The sequence below is a fragment of the Podarcis melisellensis genome (genome assembly GCF_964234715.1).
Source record: "Podarcis melisellensis genome assembly, chromosome: 5".
Taxonomy (NCBI): domain Eukaryota; kingdom Metazoa; phylum Chordata; class Lepidosauria; order Squamata; family Lacertidae; genus Podarcis; species Podarcis melisellensis.
Window position 1 is genome coordinate 46,640,562 of NC_138537.1, and position 25,709 is coordinate 46,666,270.

Below are 25,709 nucleotides of genomic sequence, written 5' to 3' on the forward strand. Positions count from 1 at the left end.
CCCCCGCCAGACCCTACCTTTGCTCCTTCTCCCTCCCCTACTCTCTGTGTGGGTCTGTCTGCATGCATCAACTGCTCCTCAGTGTTAAGTGTGATCTGCCTACTGTGATCTTAGCTTTGGCTCCACCTGATGTACATAATCTTTCCTTCACCCACCAGTCCCAGAAGACAGTAACCACCACTGTTTGGTGCCAGGTCTGAAGCAGGATATAAATACATTAATAAACAAATATTTCCAATTTTTCATGCGGAATCAAAATTGAGAAAGCACAGCACAAAGTGGTTGCCATCTCTCCTCCTGCCATACTAAAGAATCATACTAGGTCTGGGGCACTGTGGAAGATGCAAAATGGCAGTCATGCTGCTAACATAGTTGCTATTGTCAGTTCTTACAGCAGCAACAAAAAACAAATGGCAATCTGAGGGAAGTTGTGCTACTGACAACTGTGAGCCTCAGCCTGGATAAAAAGGTAGAGAATTTTCATCCTCCCTGGAGAAATTCAGTGAAATTCAGTGTCTCTGGTTACTTTACTCACAGATAGGGTGGGGAATTTTGAGAGACCATTTCCTCACAGCATTAAGATGTCCTGCTGAATTTTTTTGGTACCCATTTCTCTTTTACTTTCAACTTCCCAAAGAATAAATGTTAATATAAAAGTGAACTACTCCTTCTCTTAGCAGGTTTCATAGTACAAACGTAAAAGAAAGAAAGAAAGAAAGAAAGAAAGAAAGAAAGAAAGAAAGAAAGAAAGAATCTTTAAAATATTTCATATACCAATGTAATAACATACAATTTACATGCAAGTACATGACAGCACTGTCTGCCCCCAGGCTGTTTTCCACCTGCGCTGTTACTCGGAAAATCCCCACATTCTGGTAGACGTGCTTGATCCCATCTTCTGTGGAGCTGAGATTGGCGTACGACACAGCACTGCCGTCTCCAAAATCCACACGGATTATTGATCTTTGAATGTCACCCTAAATTAGAGAGGTAGGGAAGATAATTAGTATAAATTAGATGTGGAATCCAAGGCAATTTGAATATTTGCCATCTTGAAAGGTATTCAGGTGTACAAGTAAGAATCTACATTTATAGGGATCAGTCAAAACCTTACGTCTGGTTCAGCAAAAATTAGTTGGGGGGATTTTGACAAAACCACTGAGGCAAAACCAAAGGAGAAGAATGAAATTGTTTTGGGGTAGGCAAAGTTATTCTGGGGAGGGGACTTCTTGCCTTCTTTCTGTTTAAGAGCCCCTGCCAAAATCAGTGAATTAGAACACAAAAGTAGAATCTGCCAGTCCTGACACAATTATTCTCTGCTCCCAACCATTTCAGGGGTTCACAACATGAGTTGAATTATGACGCCCAAAATTGCTGCTCCTAATGTTCAGCCTGCGAATGGGATAGCAAATTGGAGGCAGCTGTTTTGGCACACCGCTATAATTGGGTTTTGGTGAACCACAGAAACACTTAATGCTACTCTGCCTAAACTTCCTCGTGGATTGCCGTATCTGGGAGACATTCTGCAATGCAGTCAGATCTCAAAAATGGATCTCAGAATGACAGGACTGCTTGAATCTGGTCCAAATTGTGTATGCCACAAAAGTCAGAACCCTAAAGATGCAAAATCTCATTTAGGAATTTTACAACAAAGTGACTGTGTGTACATATATGTGAATGTGTATGTGTATATATCTGTGAGAGAAATGTTTGTTCATAACGTCATTTTAAATATTGGAAAACCATTATTACATCCCAACTTCATCTCATGTGGCATAAACCCATGCGCGTTTAATTTGGAAGTTAAGTCCCACTGTGTTCAATGGTGCTTATTCCAAGGTAAGTGTGCACAGGCTTGCTGTCTATGTCCCTCACACCCTTCAAGAAAACACCCGGCATCAATTCCAGACGAGCAAAAGCTTTCCTTGCACTGCTGATATTAGCAGTGAAAAAGAAAGTCCGCTTCTGCTCATCACACTCTTATTTTAGGCTTTTTCTCAGAGAGACGTCATGCCTCTGCTGTACCAAATTATTCTGGAAATGTAGGATGATACATTGAGGTCACATAATGTACAAACTGTCTCTTGTTGGGTTATGGGTAGAAGTGTGTGCAAACTTTATTTCATTTCATTTTTAAAGCCTCTCACAAAAACACATTTTTATCTTGTAATGTGGTAAGGGACTATAGAGAAATAAGGTACCTGGAGAAAGCAAAGTGGGTTTAAAAGTTTTCAACCCTCACACTGTTCTTGCCTACACAGATGCAGACAGTGGTGTTTTTTCGGGGGGGGATGTAGGGGTAAACATACCCCTAAACATTTTGTGAATCTTTGTACTTTTGTCCATTTACTGTATTTAGTTTTCCTGATTTGAACTAGAAAATGGTGATTTTCTTAAGTCAAAATGAGAGTACCCCTAAACATTTTTTTTAAGAAAAAAAAGCACTGGATGTAGGCATCTCAGGGTTCACTGAAACTTGCTCCCAGCACAAGGTGTACATGGTTATAGCAGCCTTGGCATAATATAAAAAGGACTTAGAAAAAGATACTGAGTCGCTTCTAATATGTCTTCTTCTTTTTAAACCCTTTTAATAAATTTTGGTGGGCCAAAGAATATGCTGAGTCTACAGCTGTCCGAGGAGCATAAAATCACTTCGGAGCTCAGCAGGACGTGGACTTCTGATTCACATCATGGCTTCCTGCTGAGAAAGGTGCCTCCTTCCAGTCTAATTAGAGGAGACCTACAGCTGCCATTCTTCCAGTGCCTCTTTCACAAGATGAATTTCCTTGTTTTTTCCAGTTCGTTCCTGTGAAAATTATTTAATCCTTTGAACTGAAAATGCCTCCCACCTGTCTCTGAACTGAATACACAACCTGTAGTTCAGGATTTAACACATTTCTAAAAGGCAATCTTTCAAAAGCTGGCATTTAAGAATTTCAGTATTTCAGGGCAAGCAGCTTTTATGCAATAGTGTGACGAGCAGGACAGATTTTTTCTGTGCCAGCAAAGAAAAACAAGAAGAGGGGCAAAAAGAGACCCCCAAAACTTAACATTTCTAAGTGTGTTGAAAGTTGATTTCATAGTTCCACAGCATAGGGGACAGGTTGTTGTTCAGTGGTATAGCGCTTGATTTGCATACAAGAAAGGTTCCAGGTTCAATATCTGCTGTTTCCAGATAGTGGGACAGAGTCCTGCCTGAAACCCTGGGCAGCCAGTTAAGAGTCAAACCAGATGGAACTAGATGAACCAATAGTCTGACTTGCTATAAGGCACTTTCCTAGGTTCCTGTGTTGCTTCCCACAGGTCTTTTTTCCCCTGCATCCCTTAAATTGGTCAGAACATCTTTCACAGTATTGTATACATAGGAAATGCATTTCTGCATGATGTGCTTATACCACAGGTTGCATAAAGTCCAAACGGTTTGAGAACACTTCTGTAATCAGGTGTTTGACTAAATCACAGTGTAGGGTGTCCAGGAAATTACAGATAGAAAGCTGCACAAGAGCAACACAGTAAATATAGAATATCGCTAGGTATGTGTAACTGATACCCATAATAAGGATTTCTACAGTACATGAAATTACAAAAGACTGATCTGTATCTGTCATTCCCCCCCCTTCATTCATCACAGTGACAAATGTAGTGCTAGACTGAATAGTTTTGTGACTCTGCTGAGCTCAGATAATAAGGTAGGCAGTAAAGGGAACACATTTCTCCCACAGGTTTTACATCAATGCATCAAAGCTGTGATTCTAAGTGTATCTTAATCATTTCTTCCCCAAAGTCTCCTTAAGATGGTCCTCTATGGCATCCAATAGTGCTCAAACATTCTCCGAGTACCTGAATACTTATCAAATATTCTCCAAATACTTAATACTGAAAAGCACATGCTTTGTGTGCAAAAAGCCCCAAGTTCATCCCCCGGCATCTCCTGCCTGATGGAAATACTGCTGTCTGAATCCCTGGATTGCTGCAGTGAAGGAATCCAGAGAGGGGCAAGTTGAATGGGGGCTTTTCATAGAGTGGGCACAATCTGATGTCCTTGGTGTTGTGGCTGCACTGCACCAAGCTCCCTGCTGCTTTGCCCTCTCTCTCCCTCTCTCAGTAACCAGCATTGGGAAGCCAGGTCAGCAACACAGTCCTGCCTGTACTGTTCTGCCACCTGCTGCTGCTTGTATCCATGCATATTTCTTTTTAAAAAATGATCTGTTTCTGAATTGTTCTGTGCTCTCTCTATGAGAGAGCTGCATCAACAAGAAGCATAGCATCCAGATCAAGGGAAGTAATAAAGGTAAGGGACCCCTGACAGTTAAGTCCTGTAGCAGACGACTCTGGGGTTCCAGCACTCATCTCACTTTAGAGGCTGAGGGAGCCGGCGTTTGTCCTCAGACAGTTTTTCTGGGTCATGTGGACAGCTTGACTATGCCGCTTCTGGTGCAATGGAACATGGAAACCAGAGCAGTGCACGGAAATGCCGTTTACCTTCCCGCTGGAGCGGTACCTATTTATCTACTTGCACTTTTTTTCTGGTGCGCTTTCGAACTGTTAGGTTGGCAGGAGCTGGGACCAAGCAAGGGGAGGTCAACCTGTCGCAGGGATTTGAACCGCTGACCTTCTGATCGGCAAGCCCAAGAGGCTTAGTGGTTTAGACCACAGCACCATCCGCGTCCCTTAAGGGAAATAATAGTCCCACTATATTCTGCTGTAGTCAGACTACACCTGGAATAATTGTGCATCCTGTTCTGGAAACCACAATTTAAGAAGGATATTGACAAACTGGAATGTGTTTAGAGAAGGGAGACCAAAATGATCAAGGGTCCTGAAATAAAGCCTTATGAGGAAGGGTTGAGGAAGTTGTGTATGTTTGGCCTGGAAAATGAGGAGACTGAAAGGAGCCATGATAGCTATCTTCAAGTATCTAAGGGTTGTCACATGGAAGATGGAGTCAGCTTGTTTTCTTGTGCTCTAGAGGGTAAGATTCGAACCAATAACGTCAAGTTACAAGAAAGGAGATTCCAATTAAACATCAGGAAAAACTTTATGATAGTAAGAGCTATTTGACAGTAGACCGGACTCCCTTGGTAGGTGGTGGACGATCCTTCATTGGAAGTATTTAAGCAGAGGTTGAACAGCCATCTGTCTTGGAAGCTTTAGTTGAGATTACAGAGTTGTATTGCACGGAGTTGGACTAGATGACCCTGGGGTTCATTTTATCTCTCCAATTCTGTGATTCTATTATTCTAAGCAGTTTCCAACCCTTCCATCAACTCAACGTGATTGGAATGCCCCGAGGAAATAATTCACTATGATTAAAACCTAGCCCCATCCATCAGAATAAGAGATCCTCTCCCCCAACTCTCCATCACCTTCCCTCTTGAGCTCTGTGGGACTTCCTTAGTTGGGTCCAAACAGAGTCACTTGAAAATGAAGTGATACCCCTCAAGGCATCTTGATAATAGAAAATCTAATGAGGTAAAATGAGAACCTTCCTTGAATTACCCCAATGCACCTTGTAATTCAGGGTATACACAGAGCTGATGCACATGCCTAACCCATGGCTATATAAACAAGCAAGGTGTTAAATAATTAGCTGCATTTTATACCCGAATTCTTCTCACAGCCTCTGAGATTCTTTACACCTATGGATTCCAAAGTAACAACCTGGCCCATTTACAGAATATGATTATAACTTGATTATGTGTAAGTCATCCATGGAGTTTCAATGTGGGAGGAGATGATACTGCTAATTTTAATAATCTTAATGAGGACAACACCTTCAAACAATCAATTTCAGTCTCACCCCAGAGGCTGCAAGCATGATTTTTTTCTATGAAGTGCTGGGCCTTACATGTAAATCAAAGTGTTAAACAATGAGATGTAATCAAAATGTTTTTAAATCTAGTCCCAAGCTTCACATTTAATTGGAAGCTTTCATTTAAGCAATGACTTGTTATCTCTTTATCCTTGCAGATGTTTAAAACATGTTTTAAATCAGGTTTTGCAACAGGCAGTTGTTGTTTCTCCTCGGTTGTCTTCCAGAATGTAATTCTCAAGCATTTGCTTTTTCTGGTCATTATGCAGATTACCGTAACTCAATTTTTTCAGCCCATAGTCCAGTGCAGAGATGGTGCTTAACTGGTTTTTAAGACACCTATAACACAGGAATTTTAATTTCTCTCTCTCTCTCTCTCTCTCTCTCTCTCTCTCTCTCTCTCTCTCTCTCTCTCACAGACACACACACACACGTCTTGAGCCAAATTTGGTAGCAAAAAACTTTATGGGTGAGGTTTTCTCTAGATTTCTGCAGAGTGAATGCCCCATCTTAACTCCTTGCAAATGCACACATTACTATCTTGCAAATGCACCTATCATAAAACTATCCTATGAGTACTTGCATTTGATAATGTTGAGTTCAATGGTTGATAAAACGGATGTCAGGGTCTTTATTATCCCTTGGTTGTCTTTTCACCAGTAGGTGCTGACTTTTCAAATCACTAAGATGTGGGATTCAAGAAGAATATAACTGTCTGTTTCAGCATGGAAACTAATCCTCAACCAGCACTTCTTAAGCAAGACTGGGTGTCCTCCATGCCTCGTGTAAGTAACAAATGGTAGTTGACAGAATGCATTGTTTCAGAAATGTACATTTTTCTATATCCTCTAAATGCTGGCTTTGCCATTTGCTTGGCAATATTTGCCCAGGTAACTTCACTTTCGGGTCTACCCTTCAAGGAATTGTGAAGGGCAAAAGTGGAAGTGAGCAAAGGTTACGGAAGTTAACGAGGCCCTGCTTATTGTAGCCCAGATACACAGCTCATATTTATCAAGCCATTAATCAGTTAAATCCCACTGGCCAATTAATTGTGTTCACTTCTATCTATTTTCTTCTAAACGATTCAGACTCAAAAGCCCCAGTGGGAAATGTGTGAAAGACAACATACCTCCTCCAGCTGCACCATGAAGGTAACATTGTGCCCTTGTTCTGATGTCAATGTGCCATCTGAAGTGACAACTCGAAGTCCTCGTGGGGCTTTGCCAGGACACTGCTGAGGCTTGGCTGTGTACTGTTCACGCACACCATCTGTGCAGTTATTAGATACAACCTTCCTATACCTGTTGAAAGTGGGAAGCAGACACAACAGTGTAAGGAAGGACCACTGCAAGATGCTTACTTAAGACTATTTACGCTTTTTCAATAACACCACCACAACATCCCAGTTAGTTTAAGCAAATCATAACAATAACAGCAACTGTTATTATTTCACCATTTCTTACAGAAAAGTCTCATAGCCACTCACAACAAATTAAGAATGCACAGATATAAGAAAGCAGCCAAAATATGTAAATAAGACCATTAATGATGCTAAATGTTAATTTGACAGCAATCAATAATAAGGAATTTTATCACAAAACAGCATAGGTTGCATGCACACTTAAAAGCAGATTCAAAGTAGATTCTCTCCCTCAAAGAACTATGGGCATTGTAGTTTACCTCTCACAGAGCTAAAATTGACAGCAACTCGTAAAAAAACTACTGTGCCCGTAACTCTTTGAGAGGTGTATGTTTGCTTTTCATGTGCTTTAAAGGTATAGTGTTTACACAAAATGGGGATAAATGGAGAAGCAGAGATGCCAACATTTCCAAAGCTCTGGCACTGATGTCAGCCAGAGAGGAAGGATAAATATGACTTTCTTGTGTGCCAGCTCCAGACTGGCACAGCAGGGAAGGCTGGGTCATATGCATCACTGGTAGCTAGACTGTCTTAGAATCCCTTGGCAAGCCCCTCCGCATTTAAAGCCTTGCTCTGCAATAGACCTGATGAACAGTATGAGGAAAGCTTAACAACCATTCACAAATAATATTAACAACTAGATTCTGGTAAGTCTGATCTGAAAACAACTCACCCAGTGCTGTTGAGATAACTCTGACCAATACTGCAGTCTTTTGACAAGGAGGATGGGTTGTACCAAAATGCAGGCAAGCACTGCCCATTGCTGTGACGCTCAAATCCATAGTCACTGGTTTGAATGAAGGAGAGATTGTTTCAGTGATATGCAAATCAGAAGCACAAAATTCTGAGAAATCATGTTACAGTGAAGCCTGCAGAGGTATACCACATTCACATAAAGACAGCCCTGGAAGCTTACTTTGTCTTCTGCACATATATCGATTTCACACAGGTATACATACATCTGTCTACAACTTGAGGGTGGTGTTCTACAGCTCTGGGCTTCCTGTCTGCATTTGCCTCAATCAGTAATCATGGGCATACATAGAAGTTGGTCAGATTGGCTCCTACCAATGGCTCAAAAACCATACCTCCCCACTCTGGCTTGGAGTGGATAGGAGCCCCCCCCCACCTGTTTGCATGCTCAGACAGATGAACCAACAGAGGAGGAGGAGGAGAAGAGGCAGAGAAGAGCAGACACGACCCTGAAAGCAATGGAGAAAGACACTGGCAGAGTGTGAAAGGTGAAAAAAGCACAAACTTTTTGAGTTTCTGGTCTCTCCCAGCTTCAGAGGCACCACAACATCTCCTTGCCAAAGGCACATGTGGGATGGGTGGGGGTGCTGATATAGCTCCTTGCCATGGGCACAAGGAAGCCCAGGTATGGCTCTGTCAGTAACTATACAACATTTGAGCCTGGTTGATTTTGGATTATGACCATTCATTTCAGTATCATAATTTTATCAGAAACTACTCTTTAGGACCCAGTGGATGGGTAGGTCAAAGCACAGTGAATATGTACCAGACTCCCCATGCATTTTGTCGCCTTCACTTCTCTGGCTTGTTGTGTAATGTTGGAAGTTATCTAGAGGATAACTATGGCCAGAGGAAATGAAGCTGCCTTATATCAGATCTCACCATTGGTCAATCTAGTTCAGTAGATTGTCTATTCTGACTCCCCACTAGTTTCTAAGATTGCCCCCCAGTTTTGATATCTGAGATCCTTTTACTGGAGATGTCAGAGGGTGAATGTGGGACCTTTGGGGTGCAAAATGTGTGGTTCACAACTGAGCTGAGTGTTGTCCCAGGAATTGCTCAATTTCCTTTGAAAACAAGTTATATGCAAAGGGAGGGGAGAATGAAGGCTGAACTTCTGCTAAGAGTGCAGAAGAAAAGGTACAGAGGTAGAGAAGGTATGGTGCAGTTAGCACTTGTTGGACAGCCCTGTCCAGTGCTATTTTTTTAGAAAAAGAGGTTCTGTAACTCACAATTCTTTTAGAATGGCAATGGTGCCTACCTTAGAGGTGCCAGAACTCAGCTCCATGAGTTCCAGCTGAAAAAAAAGTCCTGATCCCATCCGTTCTTTTTGGCAGTGGAATTGAGCCAACATTTTCACTTCACTCTTTCATATGTATAACATTCCTGAGTCTTTTTGCAAGCATGCTAAACACTGGTTAATTGTTTTGCAAACAGATACTTGGTTACCCAAAGGATGCAAAATAATTTTCTAAGCATCCTAAGTAGAGAGACAGCATAAAGGCTATTGAAATTATCATTCCACAAGTGATAAAACTCATTTTCATTTATTTATAAATGAGGTTTCTTTCCTCTGTAATCTGATTGTCAACACACTGAAATGCTTGTATTGCTGAGGTCTCATGTATCAATATAATTAAAAAGCTGTAACGCTGCACTCTCACAGCATGTTCAATAATCAAGTGAAAGGCAGAGCAGCAAAATATGCAGAAAAGAGAATACGTGTTCAATGCCTGATTTAATCAGTTTGAGTTTTTATGCTAAATGCACCCTTTCTTCTAGGCAAGGAATCCTAGATGATATTGCTCAGTGCTGGATATGGATGACACAAGTCCTTAATTTTGAAAAGAGCAGCAGGGATCAAGCTGTCCTTTGAATTGCCTTGGGAGTCCTGCCTTAGTTAAGATGTTTTGAGAGCTGGGTGTAGGTGAGAGAAAAACACTCTGCATATACTCAGAGATGCATATCTTCATATATTCCAGGACTGAACTCTGTCAGTGAAATCATGATTCAGACCTCATAGTCTATGATTCATCAGTAATGAATCTGTATAAATATGCAATTCAATATAATGTACCAATATTATATACTATAGATTACCATGCTATATAACTCCACACCCCCATAATATACTGAACTGGTGGGCTATATCCCTTGGTTGAGGCAATTGGACCCCTTCAAATCTCTAACATTATTGTCAGGGCCACTTCATTTGTATGTATGTTTGTATGGACATGCTCTTATTCGGATGCTTTCTCCACCTCCCCCCCCCCTTTGTTGCTTAATAGTGGTGCAAGGGCACTTCCAGAGAGATTGCTTATTCACATAAAATTTGGTTGGCATCCCAAACTTTCCAGCACAATTATCTCATCCCTTTTGTAAGTGCAAAATGTCTGATTAAAAATTTGGAAAGTGCAGGATAACAACCACTAGCTGGCAATGTTGTGTAATCTCCGCTTGAAGATGTCACGATGAATGTTCACTAAACAGGTAACATTGTACAACCTCTGTGCAAGGCTTGTGTGAATGTATCGGCATGAATGCCCAATGAAAAGCCTGTCTGGAAACTCCCCAAAGTTCCTTTAGAGCAAGCACTAGGAGAAGAGGCATGTAGACTCAAAGTAAACTTGGAACTGAGAGATTGCATGCATCCTTGCTTGTTATACTCACTAGTGTCTAAGTAGAGCATTCTTGATGGACTGTAACATTTGCCCTGGCAGCCTTGGATTTGCCATTTCCAGGACCCCTCCATCTATATTAAATATCTAGTTGCCTTGAGAATCTAATGTTTCCCAGGGTCCATTGCACCTAGGATATAGCTGAAATAAATAAAAAATTGTCCAGTAGCACCTTAGAGACCAACTAAGTTTGTTCTGGGTATAAGCTATAAGGCTGGGATGCGGGTGGCGCTGTGGGTAAAACCTCAGTGCCTAGGACTTGCCGATCGCATGGTCGGTGGTTCGAATCCCCACGGCGGGGTGCGCTCCTGTCGTTCGGTCCCAGCGCCCGCCAACCTAGCAGTTTGAAAGCACCCCTGGGTGCAAGTAGATAAATAGGTAAATAGGGACCGCTTACCAGCGGGAAGGTAAACGGCATTCTGTGTGCTGCGCTGGCTCACTTGTCACACTGGCCACATGACCCAGAAGTGTCTGCGGACAGCGCTGGCTCCTGGCCTATCGAGTGAGATGAGCGCACAACCCTAGAGTCTGGCAAGACTGGCCCGTACGGGCAGGGGTACCTTTACCTTTGCCTTTTAAGGTGCTACTGGACATTTTTTTATTTATTTTGACTGTGTCAGACCAACATGGCTACCTACCTGAATCTAGGATACAGCTGTAGCAGCAATTCTGAAGATGTAAGAGTGGGAGGTGTGGGAGAAACAAAGGGCAATTTGTGTGTTTGCACGACTAGCAGAATAGATGTATGGGCATGGGGTACTAAATTCTTCTCCTGCCTGAACCTAGCTGGGAGAAGAGTCATTGGGGAAAGGAGGTGTATGCATGGAGGTGAAGTGTGGTTGGTGGAGAAGGTTCTACAATTCTCACCTGTGCACACCTTTTGGATTCCCTCCTGGCATCTTCACTATATAGCACACCTCTTTACCTTTGACATCTGAGATATATATTTTTAGGTTCCACCTTAATTCTGAGATTGTAAGTTGTTTGAAACTGTTTGCCCAGGCAGGTGCATTATATGGCTCATGAGAGCAGCAAAATAAGCAGACTGTACAATGGTGATGGGATAAAATCAGGCCCAACCTTTATTGATAGCAGCAGACAGGGCAAGGATTGGCATGGCATTGGGTCCCAGGATCAGTTCATCATTCCACAAGTCCCATGTTGATGGAATGGATCTGCTGGGTTTGGATTGCTCCAAACCAGTATGACAGGAGTCAGCCAGTGTTGAACCTTGCCGTGGTGGAAACCAAGCAAGAAAGGTCTCACTGCAGATTCCAAGCAACCCAAAATTGCTCACTGAAGGTTCTAACCCGAGGGTGGGCAGGAAGCAAGCTCTCATACCAAAATGACTGTGAGCTCCAGGGGAAGCAGTCTTATATAGGCTTCCCTTCCCCTCTGCAACAAGGACAGCTTTTTCCTATGAGTGCATCACACGGAGAAGATACTAAGCAAAAACCTTGCCCAGCTTTTTACTGCAATCTATGGGCCCCTGTGCTGCCAGGCAAAAGCATCCCGTGCTTATTGGGTACGGAACAGGGCTTTTAGCATTGTGTTTTAAGTGCTATAGCCCGGCTTGTGATTTTAAATTGAAGGACAAGTAGTGAAACAACAGCAACAACTTTAACTTCCATTTAAGATACATTTGTATGTTTCTACCACAAAACTAGCTCTCTGCAGCAAGCAAACAGATGTTGACTTTTGATTGCAACATTTTTTGGTTTTGGCAACTCCCTGCCTGCCTGCCTTTACATCCATTCATTCACCTACCTACACACAGAGAGAGAAATATGCTGAGAAATGACAGAAGCAACTCCTTTGCATCTCACTCGAGAGGCATTAGCATCGCTCTTTCACCTTGCAGACCTGTAATCTAATGAATTTCTTGTCTTCTCTCTGATGCACACAGAACTCTGATGATAACAACAAATTGCTGCCTAACTGCAGACACAACAGGCTGCCTTGCAATCAACAAGCATCAGCATCAATTGGGACAAAGGATGAACCCCGCTACTTAAATCTGAAAATGGGAGTGCGCTAAGATCAATAGCATTACAGCCAGACATCTGGTGTTTGAAACTGGTATTTGACATGTTCCCTGACAGCCTGACACCTAAGGCTGCAATCATGAAACCCACTTTACCTTGGAATAAGCCTCACTGAATTCAATGGTACATGCTTCTGAGCAGACAAAGATTGTGCGGCATGTTACGTTATTACTTTCACACGACCATAATGGTTACCCATACTGTAACGATTGCTCCAGTAGCTTTTCCACGCAGTGAGGTTCAAAACTTATGGGTTTTTTCAGGTTTAAAAACCCACGAGGAGGTGTGAGGTCTATGTGTGTGCATGATTATATGTAGAATATCACTGACTTGGATAAGAAGATTCAAATAATAATTCAGTTAATCTTTGGATCAGTGCCGCCATTTTAGGAGGTGTATCCTATCCTCAGTGTTGCTATCTGAGTTTTGACAGCAGAATACCAGTTGCTGAAAACTGTGGGGTAGGGAATGCTGTTGTGCTCAGGTTCTGCTTGTGGTCTCCCCATAGGCATCTGGTTGGCCACTGTGAAAACAGGATGCTGGCCTAGAGAGGTCATTGGCCTAATGCAGTTAACTCCTCTTATGATTATACATTGCCTGCAGCATTCAGTTGGTAGGTGAGTAGTATACCTTATGTTCCTTCCATGGTGGTCATGTGAACTGCAAGGTTTACATGTGAATGCCCCGTATTGCAAGGGGTCCCATGTGTGGAATCTGTCTTCCTCAAACTGGGGAGCAAAAATGAGGGGGGGGGGATTCTGCACTTTCAGGAATTTATGTGGTGGTCCCAACACTTACTCTATCATCTACATGGTGGAGGAAAGGGGGCATATCAAACATGTAATTATTGAAGTGGGGCTATAACTTTGGGTACAGAAACCTCCTTGACACACCATGAGGTCTGTTCTGATTATGAAGTCTTTTATCCTCACATAGGGACGCGGGTGGCACTGTGGGTTAAACCACAGAGCCTAGGACTTGCCGATCAGAAGGTCGGCGGTTCGAATCCCTGTGACGGGGTGAGCTCCTGTTACTCGGTCCCTGCTCCTGCCAACCTAGCAGTTCGAAAGCACGACAAAGTGCAAGTAGATAAATAGGTACCACTCCAGCGGGAAGGTAAACGGCATTTCCGTGCGCTGCTCTGGTTCGTCAGAAGCGGCTTAGTCATGCTGGCCACATGACCCGGAAGCTGTACGCCGGCTCCCTCGGCCAGTAAAGCGAGATGAGCGCCGCAACCCCAGAGTTGGCCACGACTGGACCTAATGGTCAGGGGTCCCTTTACCTTTTACTATCCTCACATAAAGATAAGCTGTTCTGACTCATGGTGCTTTAGTAAAGCAAGTTAGGGCATTAAACAAGTAATGGAGGTCACTGTTACAGCCAACCTAGCACAAAAGTGAAATGATCCATTTTTAAAAAACATGTCGAGATTCATTTTTGTACAGAATAAAAAATAAAATCTGCAGCTGGAGTGATACTTTGCATGCTGCAGTAAAATGCTGGGGAACCTGGTAAATAAATGCTTTAATAACATATGTGTCACCCCATAATCCATTTACTACTTAAATAAATACAATTTAGCTTCTAGGCAGTTGCTAGGTAATATTGTCCTTAGGACCAGTACACAATTTTCATTGTGATAATCATTTCTGAAACACTATTGCCCCCTGGTAGTGAGAAGCTGGCAATGCATGCAAATGTAATCTCTCTGCTAAACTGACTCCTTTCCTGTTTTGTAACTCACTCATTCTTCCAAAGATCATTTTGGCAATACATTACTTTCTGTTTCTAGAAACATACATTGTTTTGTTTCAAACCTTTCTGGTGAAATAGTTTCAATCTGTAGTTACACAGTAAGTGTTTATTTTTTTAAAAAAAAATCATGATTTTGGGGTAAATACAGATTTTTCATGCCCACCCCAACAACAACAACAAAAAAGTAGTAGGTGCTTGAATAATTAATTGTGGAAAGCATAAAATTTACTTTAGAAAGACACACAAATAAATGGATGTCTGACGCCAGTGCTGTTTCTACAATACCCTGAACTATGGAAAACATAATTTATCTCATGCTGTGCATCTGAGAACATAAGATTAGTAAAGTTTGTATTAAGAATCAGGTATCATTATGGATGGATCAATCTATCTATCAGATAGGCTTTGTTTCATTTTTCCATCCTTAGATTCAGTTCTTCACATTTCTGTGGCAATTTGGAATTTTTAAAAATAAGTTCCTCATTGTTATACAGACTTTCCCCTAATATATACATTTTTGCATACGTTGTCTGGAGAACTGCATCATAAGATTCAGAAAAGTGCAGATTTTGAAAGATAATTGCATTTCAGATCGTGCATTGTTTTAATAAGAATAAGAATTTTATTCTTTATATGCCGTCTATCTAACTGGGTTGCCCCAGCCACTTTGGGTGGCCCCCAACACAGTACAAGAAGTGCAAATTAGGAAGTTTCTGATTAAAATTGAATGTTTCTGCATCAGCACCATGACACAATAGTGCAGAAAGGGAACCTTGATGTGATATGTATGCATGATTGCATGAAGATTCTCTTTTCATAGTGTTCTACTGATACACCAATGTGTATCTACATATTGGTAAAACACCCCACAAAAATAATATTAATGCTGGAGGCATCCATTGGAAATGGATTATCCATCATTTTTTCTTCCACTCACCCATTCAACCCCCTGCATGGCACAGATTCTTTGCTATGAATGATTTTCAACTTAATTCTCTACAGCAAGTTTGTTTTTTAAACGACAACAACATGTGCACATTATACATAACCAGGCATGAAAACTGCTTTGCAATGTATGTAATTTACATATCCATTGATATATAATTGCTATTGTCCTGACAGGTGCCTCATTGTTTTTTTGTTCCTGACGTATTGTTTGTTAATTTGCACAAAATTGTTCATTGCCAGAGGCAGCCTATATGCACCAAGATTGCAATCCTGTCTGCTTGAAAGTAAGTCCCACTGAATTCAATGGGGCTTACTCTCAGGTAAATGGAGTTAGGATTGTAATCTTAATCTGCTCCCTACTGTGAAAGTCTAAAGGTAATGGAATACATTACTCATTATTGTCCTTTTTCACAAGAGAAGGGCATTTTACTTGCACACCTCAGACAAAGGCTGATCCTCTTTGCTAATATAGGGTGAAATGTCTGGATTAGCACCCATTGCCTAAATCTGTTGCCCCACTAGTAGTTAAATGCCAATACTTAAAACTATAAATTTGCTTGTGCACTATGTTCAGCAGTCACAAACAAAATAAAAAGTGCATACATTTTATGACAAGAACACACTTTATGAAATAAAATATTGCAATTAAAAAGTATTTATATGCAGTTAAGCAGCATTACAGCTGAGTGCAGGAGCAATTCATTTAATCCAGGATACAAAAAGCAAAATATCAACAGGGTGCTAAACTGTCCCTCTCTGGCGTCCAAGTGATGGAAAGGAATATACCGTAAGTGCCAACTCCCTGGGGCCCTGGGTGTCCTCCAATTTCCTCTCCTCAAACCATTTCTCAAATCTTATACAAAATACTTTTCAGTATTTCTCACTTCTCTTTTCTCAGCTCCTGCTAAATTTTTTCTCCCAGACTGGGTGCTAAAAGGTGGTGGTAAGAAGAGTTTTAACCACTTGCAAAAGAGAGGGAAAATATGGTGATTGTGACTGCTGGTGTGGAAAATTCATGATTTAGAGGCAGAAAAGAAATCCCCTTCTACATATTTTGCAGCAAACCTTTAGAAAAGGCTTGTCTTGAATTACTTGTGCATTTATTTATTTTTAAAAAAACACAAAAGCTGCAGGGAAATCAATACTCTAATTTATATTTAAATATGTATTTCATCACACAATACAAATGCATTTTAATGCATTTTTCAGCCTAGAATTATATCACAAAATTTGAAATACAAGAATAAATACTTCCTCATTTGAATATTAGACTGGGAGGTGGAATCAAGTCACTTCACATCGGGATTCACTGAAATCAAATTCCTCAGGCATTCCTAGTCTCCAGTGCCCTTGCCAACGTTGTGTATCAGGGCCATATACACTATAGCCTTGCTAAAATGCTGAAAGCAGTACTCACCAATCAAAGTCTGCCTCTGTGCAGACACATGGTTCAGATGCCATGGCTCCAGCGTACTTGCCCTGCATACATTTCTTTTCTGACTTACGCTTCCTGTAGATCCTTTTTGCTCCCATGATGCATGCTTCTCCCTGAGGCGAGAGAAAAACAATGGGATGGATTCAATCAAACAGTTGTGTGGTTTGGAGCCAAAACAACAAGTCCTGCTTGCACAACAGTGCTTTCCTCCTCTCCTCTCCCAATGCACCCCTCACTCCCAATAGGCTCTTACCAAATTAGAAATGGCTAGTGGTTTTATGTCTTCTTCCACTTTCAAAGCAAATTGGCCACTCTTTCCTTAACACTACAAAGACTCCAGCTGAGGAATGCAAAAGCACTGGGCCTAGAAATGTATGTGTGTGAAGGAATGCAGATAAACATAAACTTGTTGGTAAAAAAAGGTAAAGGACCCCTGGACGGTTAAGTTCAGTCAAAGGCGACTACAGTATGGAGTTGCAGCGCTCATCTCGCTTTCAGGCCGAGGGAGCTGCTGTTTGTCCACAGACAGCTTTCCGGGTCATGTGGCCAGCATAACTAAACCATGATGGAAACCAGAGCACACAGAAACTCTGTTTACCTTCCTGCTGCAGCGGTACCTATTTATCTATTTGCACTGGTGCAGCAGAGACCTCACCTTGCCAACAAAGATCTGTATAGTTAAAGCTATCGTTTTCCCAGTAGTGATGTATGGAAGTGAGAGCTGGACCATAAAGAAGGCTGATCGCCAAAGAATTGATGCTTTTGAATTATGGTGCTGGAGGAGACTCTTGAGAGTCCCATGGACTGCAAGAAGATCAAACCTATCCATTCTTAAGGAAATCAGCCCTGAGTGCTCACTGGAAGGACAGATCCTGAAGCTGAGACTCCAATTCTTAGGCCACCTCATGAGAAGAGAAGACTCCCTGGAAAAGACCCTGATGTTGGGAAAGATGGAGGGCACAAGGAGAAGGGGACGACAGAGGACCAGATGGTTGGACAGTGTTCTTGAAGCTACTAATGTGAGTTTGACCAAACTGTGGGAGGCAGTGGGAGACAGGAGTGCCTGGTGTGCTCTGGTCCATGGGGTCACAAAGAGTCGGACACGACTAAACGACTAAACAACAACTTTTGAACTGCTAGGTTGGCAGGAGCTGGGACAGAGCAATGGGAGCTCACTTCGTTGCGGGGATTCAAACCACCGACCTTCTGATTGGCAAGCCCAAGATCCACCTTCTCCTGTAAGTGCCCGATTACCACAGCTGGAATTTGCATATATCAGTTCCCTACAGGAGGCCAGGCAAATAAACCAGGGTGAACAGAACTTTGTATCTTTGGTCACAGATTATAATGGCACACACTTTTTTACCTGGCTATGAAGCTGCCAGGGACGGTAGTCGTCCTCAGCACACCGTCGGTCAAAGATTGACTTGTAATCCACCTTCACCAGCTGCCATTCAGAGCGATGGCTGAAGTGCCCAAAAACTCTGCACAAAACATACTGAACTGTTACCAGAAAAAGTAATCATTTGAGTAAGAGCATACCTTTATCCATATTTAGTACCTTTGAATCAACCTGCAGTGAACTTATAGTAGCCCAGATAGCTGAACTAAATGCAAAACTCTATCACATAACAATGAAGTAAGTGTGGCAATGTGTTTGTGGAGAAATACCAGTGAGTAGTTTCTAGCTTCTCAAAACTCCAAATGTCCTTCGTTCTTCCCAACTTGCCAAGATCAGTGTTTGCACATGTGTGGTGGCAAAATAGTGTGTTGGGTTTTTCATCATGTGTTATAAATTTATAATATAAAAGAAAAATTGCAAATTAAAAATGCAATAGGGATTTATTCAAAATATTTTCTTCAGTACTCATCACTGATTGATGCATGACATATGAAACAGCTGTTAGTGGATTGAATGCACATGACTCATGAGGCAAGTGGCAATTCAAACAGCAATATTAAAGATATACTTAGAAGCAAATTATTTTGAAATAAAGCAAGTGAAGTGCTTCCAACTAAGTTTGTCTACCAACTGCATGTTTTACAATTGGTTCAGTGTCTGCCTTCAGTTAAACTAATTAATTATAATGTAAGTAAAATGCCCAAAGTACTACCAAACTTTTTTGTGTATTTTTATGAAACTTAAGAAATGTGACATAACTTACGATATAATTAACAAAAATGTACTACATTCTTGGGATCATTTTAAATGTAGCAGTGAAGAGTCTCTCCCTTGCCTTCAAAGGTTAGAAATGATATCTCATCTGATTATTAGCTTTTATATATAATCACTATGGATGATCTGCTTACGTCATTATCAAAGTCTCTTCTCCAGGTTCTCCCAAAACGCCATCAACAAAAAGTGGGATGGATGTGAAGCTGTATTTGCTCCAGGACCTTCCTTCATCAAAACTTAACCTAATGAAAACACAAATGAAAAATAACTTTTTTGGGGGGAAACACTGTTTAAGAAGATGTAAAGAAAAGGAACCACCTATTTGCTGTACATGGCAAAAATGACTCAGATTCAACAAGACAGCTTATCACAAACAGATTTTAGGAACTGCAAAGTTCCACAAAATATGGTTCCCTGCCGTGTAAGTGTCTTAAATATCAAAGCACTGACAGTGGAGAAAGATGAACATAGGATTTCCCATGGGACTGGCAATGATTTTACATCATATACTGAATGCCATGTGAAGCGGTGTGGCCTGAGTGTGAGTCTTCAAAATAATCTCATGACATTAGAAGAATGTGAAGTAAAATGGTAGATGGATCAAATTCAGTGTTAATAAATGCAAAACACTGTAGGGGGCGGTTACAATTATCCATATATTCTGCAGGATTCTTAAACAGTAGATTTATTATGTATATAAAAAGAATATATGGAACTTTGTCAGATAAGAAGATGGAAGGGTTTGTGATTACTAATAATTTTTTTGATTCCAGGATCCCAAACCTCAGGGGAAGTAAAGAAGTTCAGCTCCTTAATATTAACCCAAATGACAATAGGACCATAAAGGGTATACTCTGTTGCACATCCTGTGTGTGAAACTGTAATAATAGCTTTAGTGCGATCAAGAGAGAAAGCATGTCAGTTTCTTAATTGGCATATCTTGACACTTAGTTAAAATATTTAGTCACGGCCCGATTGCCAATGGCGTGTAATATATAATGAAGGACTTCATGACTAATGAGATCAGAGAAGTTACAGTAATTACCAGAGATGTCTTATAGGCAGCGACGTATGTTTCATGGCAACCAAAACCCCACCTTGATCCAGATAAAGAACGCTGTGTTCTTCTTCAAAGATCTGGAGGAATACATTAAAAAGGACTAAGTTTAACTTGCCTTAGTCTGGGAATGCTTGCTTTCTAGGCAACACTGAAATACATAGGTCACAGTTTTGCAATCATATCAGTAAAAGACTACCTAATGGCCTTGGTCTACTCTGTGATTGTGCGAGGATTCAATATATCAAATACACAAATGCTGAGCTTAGAAGAGTTTTGCAGGATTTTGCTGTAATCCAAGGCCCTCTTCATATATACTTGGATGCAGCTGTAATCATCACTGGTAACAATCCATTACTTCAAGCTAGTTCCCCATCTTTCCCCCCGCCCCCATTGTTCTGCTTTGCATGCAAATGGCACTTGACTTCTTGGGAAGTGCTTTGCTTGTGTGCTATGTAAATACATGGACTGAGGTTTTGAAATGTCATTGGAAGCAACCACAGAGATGACACCAACCACCACGCTCTGAGGGGGTCTAAATCACAGACATGTTCACCAAAATTTCCAGGGAAGAGTGACTGATTGTTAAACCACTCTTAATAATTGTCACTGTGAGGGGGGAAGGGGTCTCCTAAAAAATCAGCACTCTTAACAAACTACAGCTCCCAAGATTTTTTTGGGGGGGAGCCAAAAATGATTTCCTTTTTGATGCTGATACAGTGGTACCTCGGGTTACAAACACTTCGGGTTACAAACTCCACTAACCCGGAAGTAGTACCTCGGGTTGCAAACTTTGCCCTAGGATGAGAACGGAAATTGTCTGCCAGCGGTGTGGTGCCAGCGGGAGGCGCCATTAGCAAAAGTGGTTTCTGGTTAAGAACGGACCTCCGGAACGAATTAAGTTAGTAACCCGAGGTACCACTGTATTGTCATTATTTGTATTCCTTTTCTCCAAAAATAAAGGCTCAAGGTGATTTACCCAAAAGATAAGGAATCGAGTCCATTCCTCTTCGACCCACTAGAGGGTCTTGTTCACTAGAGACACCACTTTGGTTATCAGGAATTAACTCTCCCCCCCCCCCAATAAATAAATATATCTATATGTTGTATATGTTTTAAATCAGCAACCATAAATGCATTTGGAATTCTGCATGCTAGCAATGACCCTCAACATTATATGTTTAGAAGGCTGTTATTGTCAGTTCAGCACTTATTCTTTGCTTTGTTAATTCCACTTAAGTATGTACTTGACTCCACTTTACGAGGGTAGTTATTGCACTTTAATTAAACGCCAACTACTTACTAAAAACATATTTACTGATGTGCAACAACCATGCATTGTTGTCCATCTCATTACCTGATTGCCAAAGCTCATTACATGTTGGTACTCAGGCAGGGAAACAAAGAGCGGAGAGAGGAAGAACTTGTTTGGAAACTGCAATTTCTAGTTTTGTGAGAGATGAATAGAAGGTTGTTCTTATGAATGGTAACTGATAAGCAGGTATTTTAAAGCTGAAATTCACGCATCCTATTGAATTTCATCCTATTGAAATTTATGTGAAATTTATATTTCACAATATAAAAAGTACCAAGCCACCTGGATTCTACTAGTGGTAGGTGGCACTGTTGGGGTGGGTTGGGGGATGAGTCCAGCAAAACAGGCTTTGATGTGGTTTGCTTGCCTCATGATCAGGGGATTACTCCTGAGTTCAGGCTTCTTGATGGCCACAATGAGAACAGAATACTAAAATAAGTCTTTAGTCTTATTTAGCAAGGCTCTTCTTTTGTACTTCTCTCTCTTTCTGGATCAATGCCAGAGTTATTTTTAGCATGTTATTTTTATTCTCCTGTTCATATCAAAAATAGGTAACAAAAGGTGTGATAGGATGGGGTTCCTGCCAGAGGGTTTGTTAAATGCTGCTTCAGCTTTAATTCGTTACCTGCATAACTTGTCAAGTCAGCAGAGTGCCAGAGCCCTTCAAAATGGCAACTGGTATTCTCGCTTTCCACTCAGTGATGCTAATGATTGGAGACTGCATCTGAATGCATCCCCCTTATCTCTTGATCAGTGGAGGTGCTGGATATTATGGAGAGAGACATATCCTAAATAGGCTCACAGATGTGCAGAACAATAAACCACTACATTGCACATCACGCCTAAGTACTGTGGGAGTGTTCTTGCGTGGATTTTAAACCTTGCATGGATTCTAGAACCAAGAACCTCTGTAAAGCTAATGATTTCAGGGCAAGAAAGGTGCTCCATTTGGCATTCTCACTGCCTCTGATCTGTCTGATGGACCATCTAGACAAGACAAGGGTTGATCTGGCAAGACCCAATTCAGACTCTCAAGGCCACAGCCTCTAGCTTCTAGCTGCCCAATGACTGAAACATTGTTGCACCCAGCATTTAAGAAAAGATTGGACATTCTCTGTGAAATTCAAGATGAACTCATAAACCCTTGTATCCATTCCCAGAATGTATGCAATTTCAGTGTTTAGGCCACAATTCTAAGCCTCTTGAAGGCCTCAGTGGTACCTCTGGTTAAGAACTTAAATCGTTCTGGAGGTCCGTTCTTAATCTGAAACTGTTCTTAACCTGAGGTACCACTTTAGCTAATGGGGTCTCCCGCTGCCGCCGTGCGATTTCTGTTCTCATCCTAAGGTAAAGTTCTTAACCCAAGGTACTACTTCCGGGTTAGCGGAGTCTGTAACCTGAAGCATTTGTAACCCGAAGCATTTGTAACCCAAGGTACCACTGTATTCGCAATTGTGGATAGCTTTCCCCTGGGGCATTCATGAAATCTGGAAAAAAAAAATCCCCAAATGTGTGCTGCTTATTGGGGCTGATATTTAGGGCTCTTTAAATATAGCATAAGCAAAAACAGGGGAAAAACCTGCCTTAGACTGTTAGTTTATCTAGTCCATCATCCCTGCCCATGTTGGCTGGGGCTGATGGCTGTTGTGGGTCAAAACAACTGGAGGGCATTAGGTTGGATAAAACTGCATTAGATCGCTATTAAGCTATAACAGCTTTGTATTTTAACAAAAAACAAGTACCACTGAATTAAAATAAGACCTATTCTAAAAGGTGCTTAGGATTGCAAAGCCTTAGACTAGGAGTAAGTCCTATTGAAATCAACAGGATTTACTTCTGAGTAGGCATGCATAGGCTTGCACTGTCAAATTTACTTTCTAATTAATACTTCTGTTGGATTTTAGGAGAGGTTTCTATTTGCCTTGATTTCACTGATTATCTTGTGATGGTGGTGAAATCTGCAATATTTTCTGAAGGCGCTGATAACCAAGGAATAGAGTTAGTATGACTTGCATTATAAGTTAATAAGAATATTTTATCGCGAGTAAGGGAATGTAAATAATGAATGACACTTTCCTGGTCTCATAAAATAATAAGAGCAGGAGCAAGGATCAACAAGAGAACCAGAAAGGCAATGAATTAAAATAGAATAGAGGCAAGTATTTATTTAAGCACCTAGACGTCTTAGTTCCTGCTGTAGCTTGGCTGTTAAGAATGTGGTAATGTTATAAAGGGAATATAAAAGATTATGGTAGTGTTATAAAAGGACTGGCTATAATGTTGATAACAACAGCATCTAGAATTGTATCAGATGAAGGCACTTGAATAAAACATGGGGAGCAGGTAAGCCCTGCCCTGCATAATCAATCACAAAGTGTGCCCATCAACCTTGTTGGGGCTCGCTCCACTCAAATATTTTATTTGGGGGGGGGGGCAAAAGACCTCGGCCCCAGGGGTTGGCTCCTAAGGGCAGGAAGCCCTTGGTTGTGGCTCTGGTTGGCTTTGTGAAAAGTTTTGAGTTTTGAGCCACAGGTCTTGCCATGAAATCTGGAGAGGAAGATTGTTCAATTCAATGTACAAGTCCTGAATTTTCCCCACCCCCCAAAAAAATTGAGATTTTTTTTTTTCACATATTCCAAGCAAATGAATCCAAAGCCATCCAAGGTGCTCAAGAAGTATCTGCTCTGCTGCCTGACGGTGCTCATGAGGATTTGTGCAAGGGTGGCCATCTACACAAGCACTCTGAAAACTCATAAAAGCCCTAATAAATTGCCTTTAAAAGAGTAGCACACAGGTGTTCTGTAGATACAGAAGTCTTACTCCTAATACAGTTGATGTTTTATTAGCTACAGAATGCCTTAAGTTTACTTGCTAAATGTTACTTGTTAAGGTGCATCATCAAGGACATAAACCAGCTAAACATTCTGTGGTTGTGGAGCTGACTCTTATAGCAGCTGAAGAAAATTAATATCCTCCAGGTTAATCAATTTCTGTGGTACCCAAAAGGCCCAAACAGCATGGCAAGCAGCAGCTGTTACAAGAAGCATCCATTTAGACCAGGCATAGGCAAACTTGGTCCTCCAGATGTTTTGGGACTACAACTCCCACCATCCCTAGCTAACAGGACCAGTGATCAGGGATTATGCCTATGCCTGATTTAGGCAAAAGGAAGACTCATATTATCTTTAACTGAATTTACATCATACTTTATATTTATGGGTGTTTTCCCCCCTAACCAATGTGTTGTTTCATTATGATTCTGCTCCTTCAATAATGGGAGCCTGATCCCCTGAACTTGGATCTCACCTTCCCCATGGGTCCTGGAATATGTGAACTGATCTGGTGATGGATTGCATTTCTTCCAATTTTGTAGCAGTGGCTTCAATTCAATGACCTTTGTTGGGGGTGAGCATATTTTTAGGTTCCACTCAGTCATTGTGCAATTGGAGAATTTGCTACTGGGCAAGATTTCTGCATCTCGAGACTCCTACACTGAGCTTTCATTTGAAGAAACAAAGTACATTTCTAGTTCTTACGACTTCATATTTTTTTAAAAAGAAAATTCCATAACGCATAAATCTTGAGGATATAAATGTAATGACTTGTGTTGAAAGACTCTTAAGGAAAATATCATGAGAATACAGATATCAGATGAATACTGAATGAGCACTGAAGAGTAACTCCTCCAGACTGAGACAACTTGCACAGTGAGTTCACAAAGACTGTGTCTCAGTCAGGCTGTGAGAATTTTCTGAATCATATTTAGGGATAACTTCTGTATTTAACCTAAATTTGGCTATTTGTGACTTTTGGCTGAAGCACCACCAGAACCAGTGATGCTCAACTACTTGCCTAGCTCCCCTCACTCTACAACTCAGTGCAGGGTCCTCTCATCCCAACTTGCATCACTGAGTAGCAGCCACTTCTACTCAAACACATCTTTCCCCCCCAAAACCCCCCCCATATATACACATGATGTAGAACAAGAAATAATTCCCAGAGTAGCAATTCAAAGAGCAGGAGTGGGCCTGCAACATCTAGAGAGCCATGTGAAATTAGACCTGGGTGGGGAGGAGCGGCACATGCAACTCTGAGCTACAGATTCCCTACCACGGCACAGCTACTTTTGGCAAGTAGTTTACATTACCTGGCCTCCACCGCCAATTGTTTTCATTTGCTACTCACTTGTCTCCACGTGTTTCCAGCATCCGATGAAACAAACATACTGATATCATTGTCCGACAACTCATTTCCAATATTACCTGTAAAAGAAACCCCACGATTATTTGAAGTTAACAATTTAATATGTATTTTT

General features: G+C 41.3%; 1 protein-coding gene across 5 annotated transcripts in view; it reads right to left on the reverse strand.

The window, feature by feature from the left end:
* SORCS1 (sortilin related VPS10 domain containing receptor 1) overlaps positions 1–25,709 on the reverse strand; it is a 368,116-nt gene that overhangs the window by 42,544 nt on the left and 299,863 nt on the right. For all 5 annotated transcript variants that reach the window (XM_081912031.1, XM_081912030.1, XM_081912028.1 and 2 more), the window contains exons 12-19: positions 25,580–25,656; positions 20,068–20,159; positions 19,157–19,264; positions 18,213–18,330; positions 16,829–16,959; positions 7,906–8,019; positions 6,942–7,113; positions 791–977 (exon numbers count right to left, since the gene is read on the reverse strand). In XM_081912031.1, the coding sequence (XP_081768157.1) occupies positions 791–977; positions 6,942–7,113; positions 7,906–8,019; positions 16,829–16,959; positions 18,213–18,330; positions 19,157–19,264; positions 20,068–20,159; positions 25,580–25,656 (999 nt within the window). The remainder of the gene's footprint in view (positions 1–790; positions 978–6,941; positions 7,114–7,905; positions 8,020–16,828; positions 16,960–18,212; positions 18,331–19,156; positions 19,265–20,067; positions 20,160–25,579; positions 25,657–25,709) is intronic.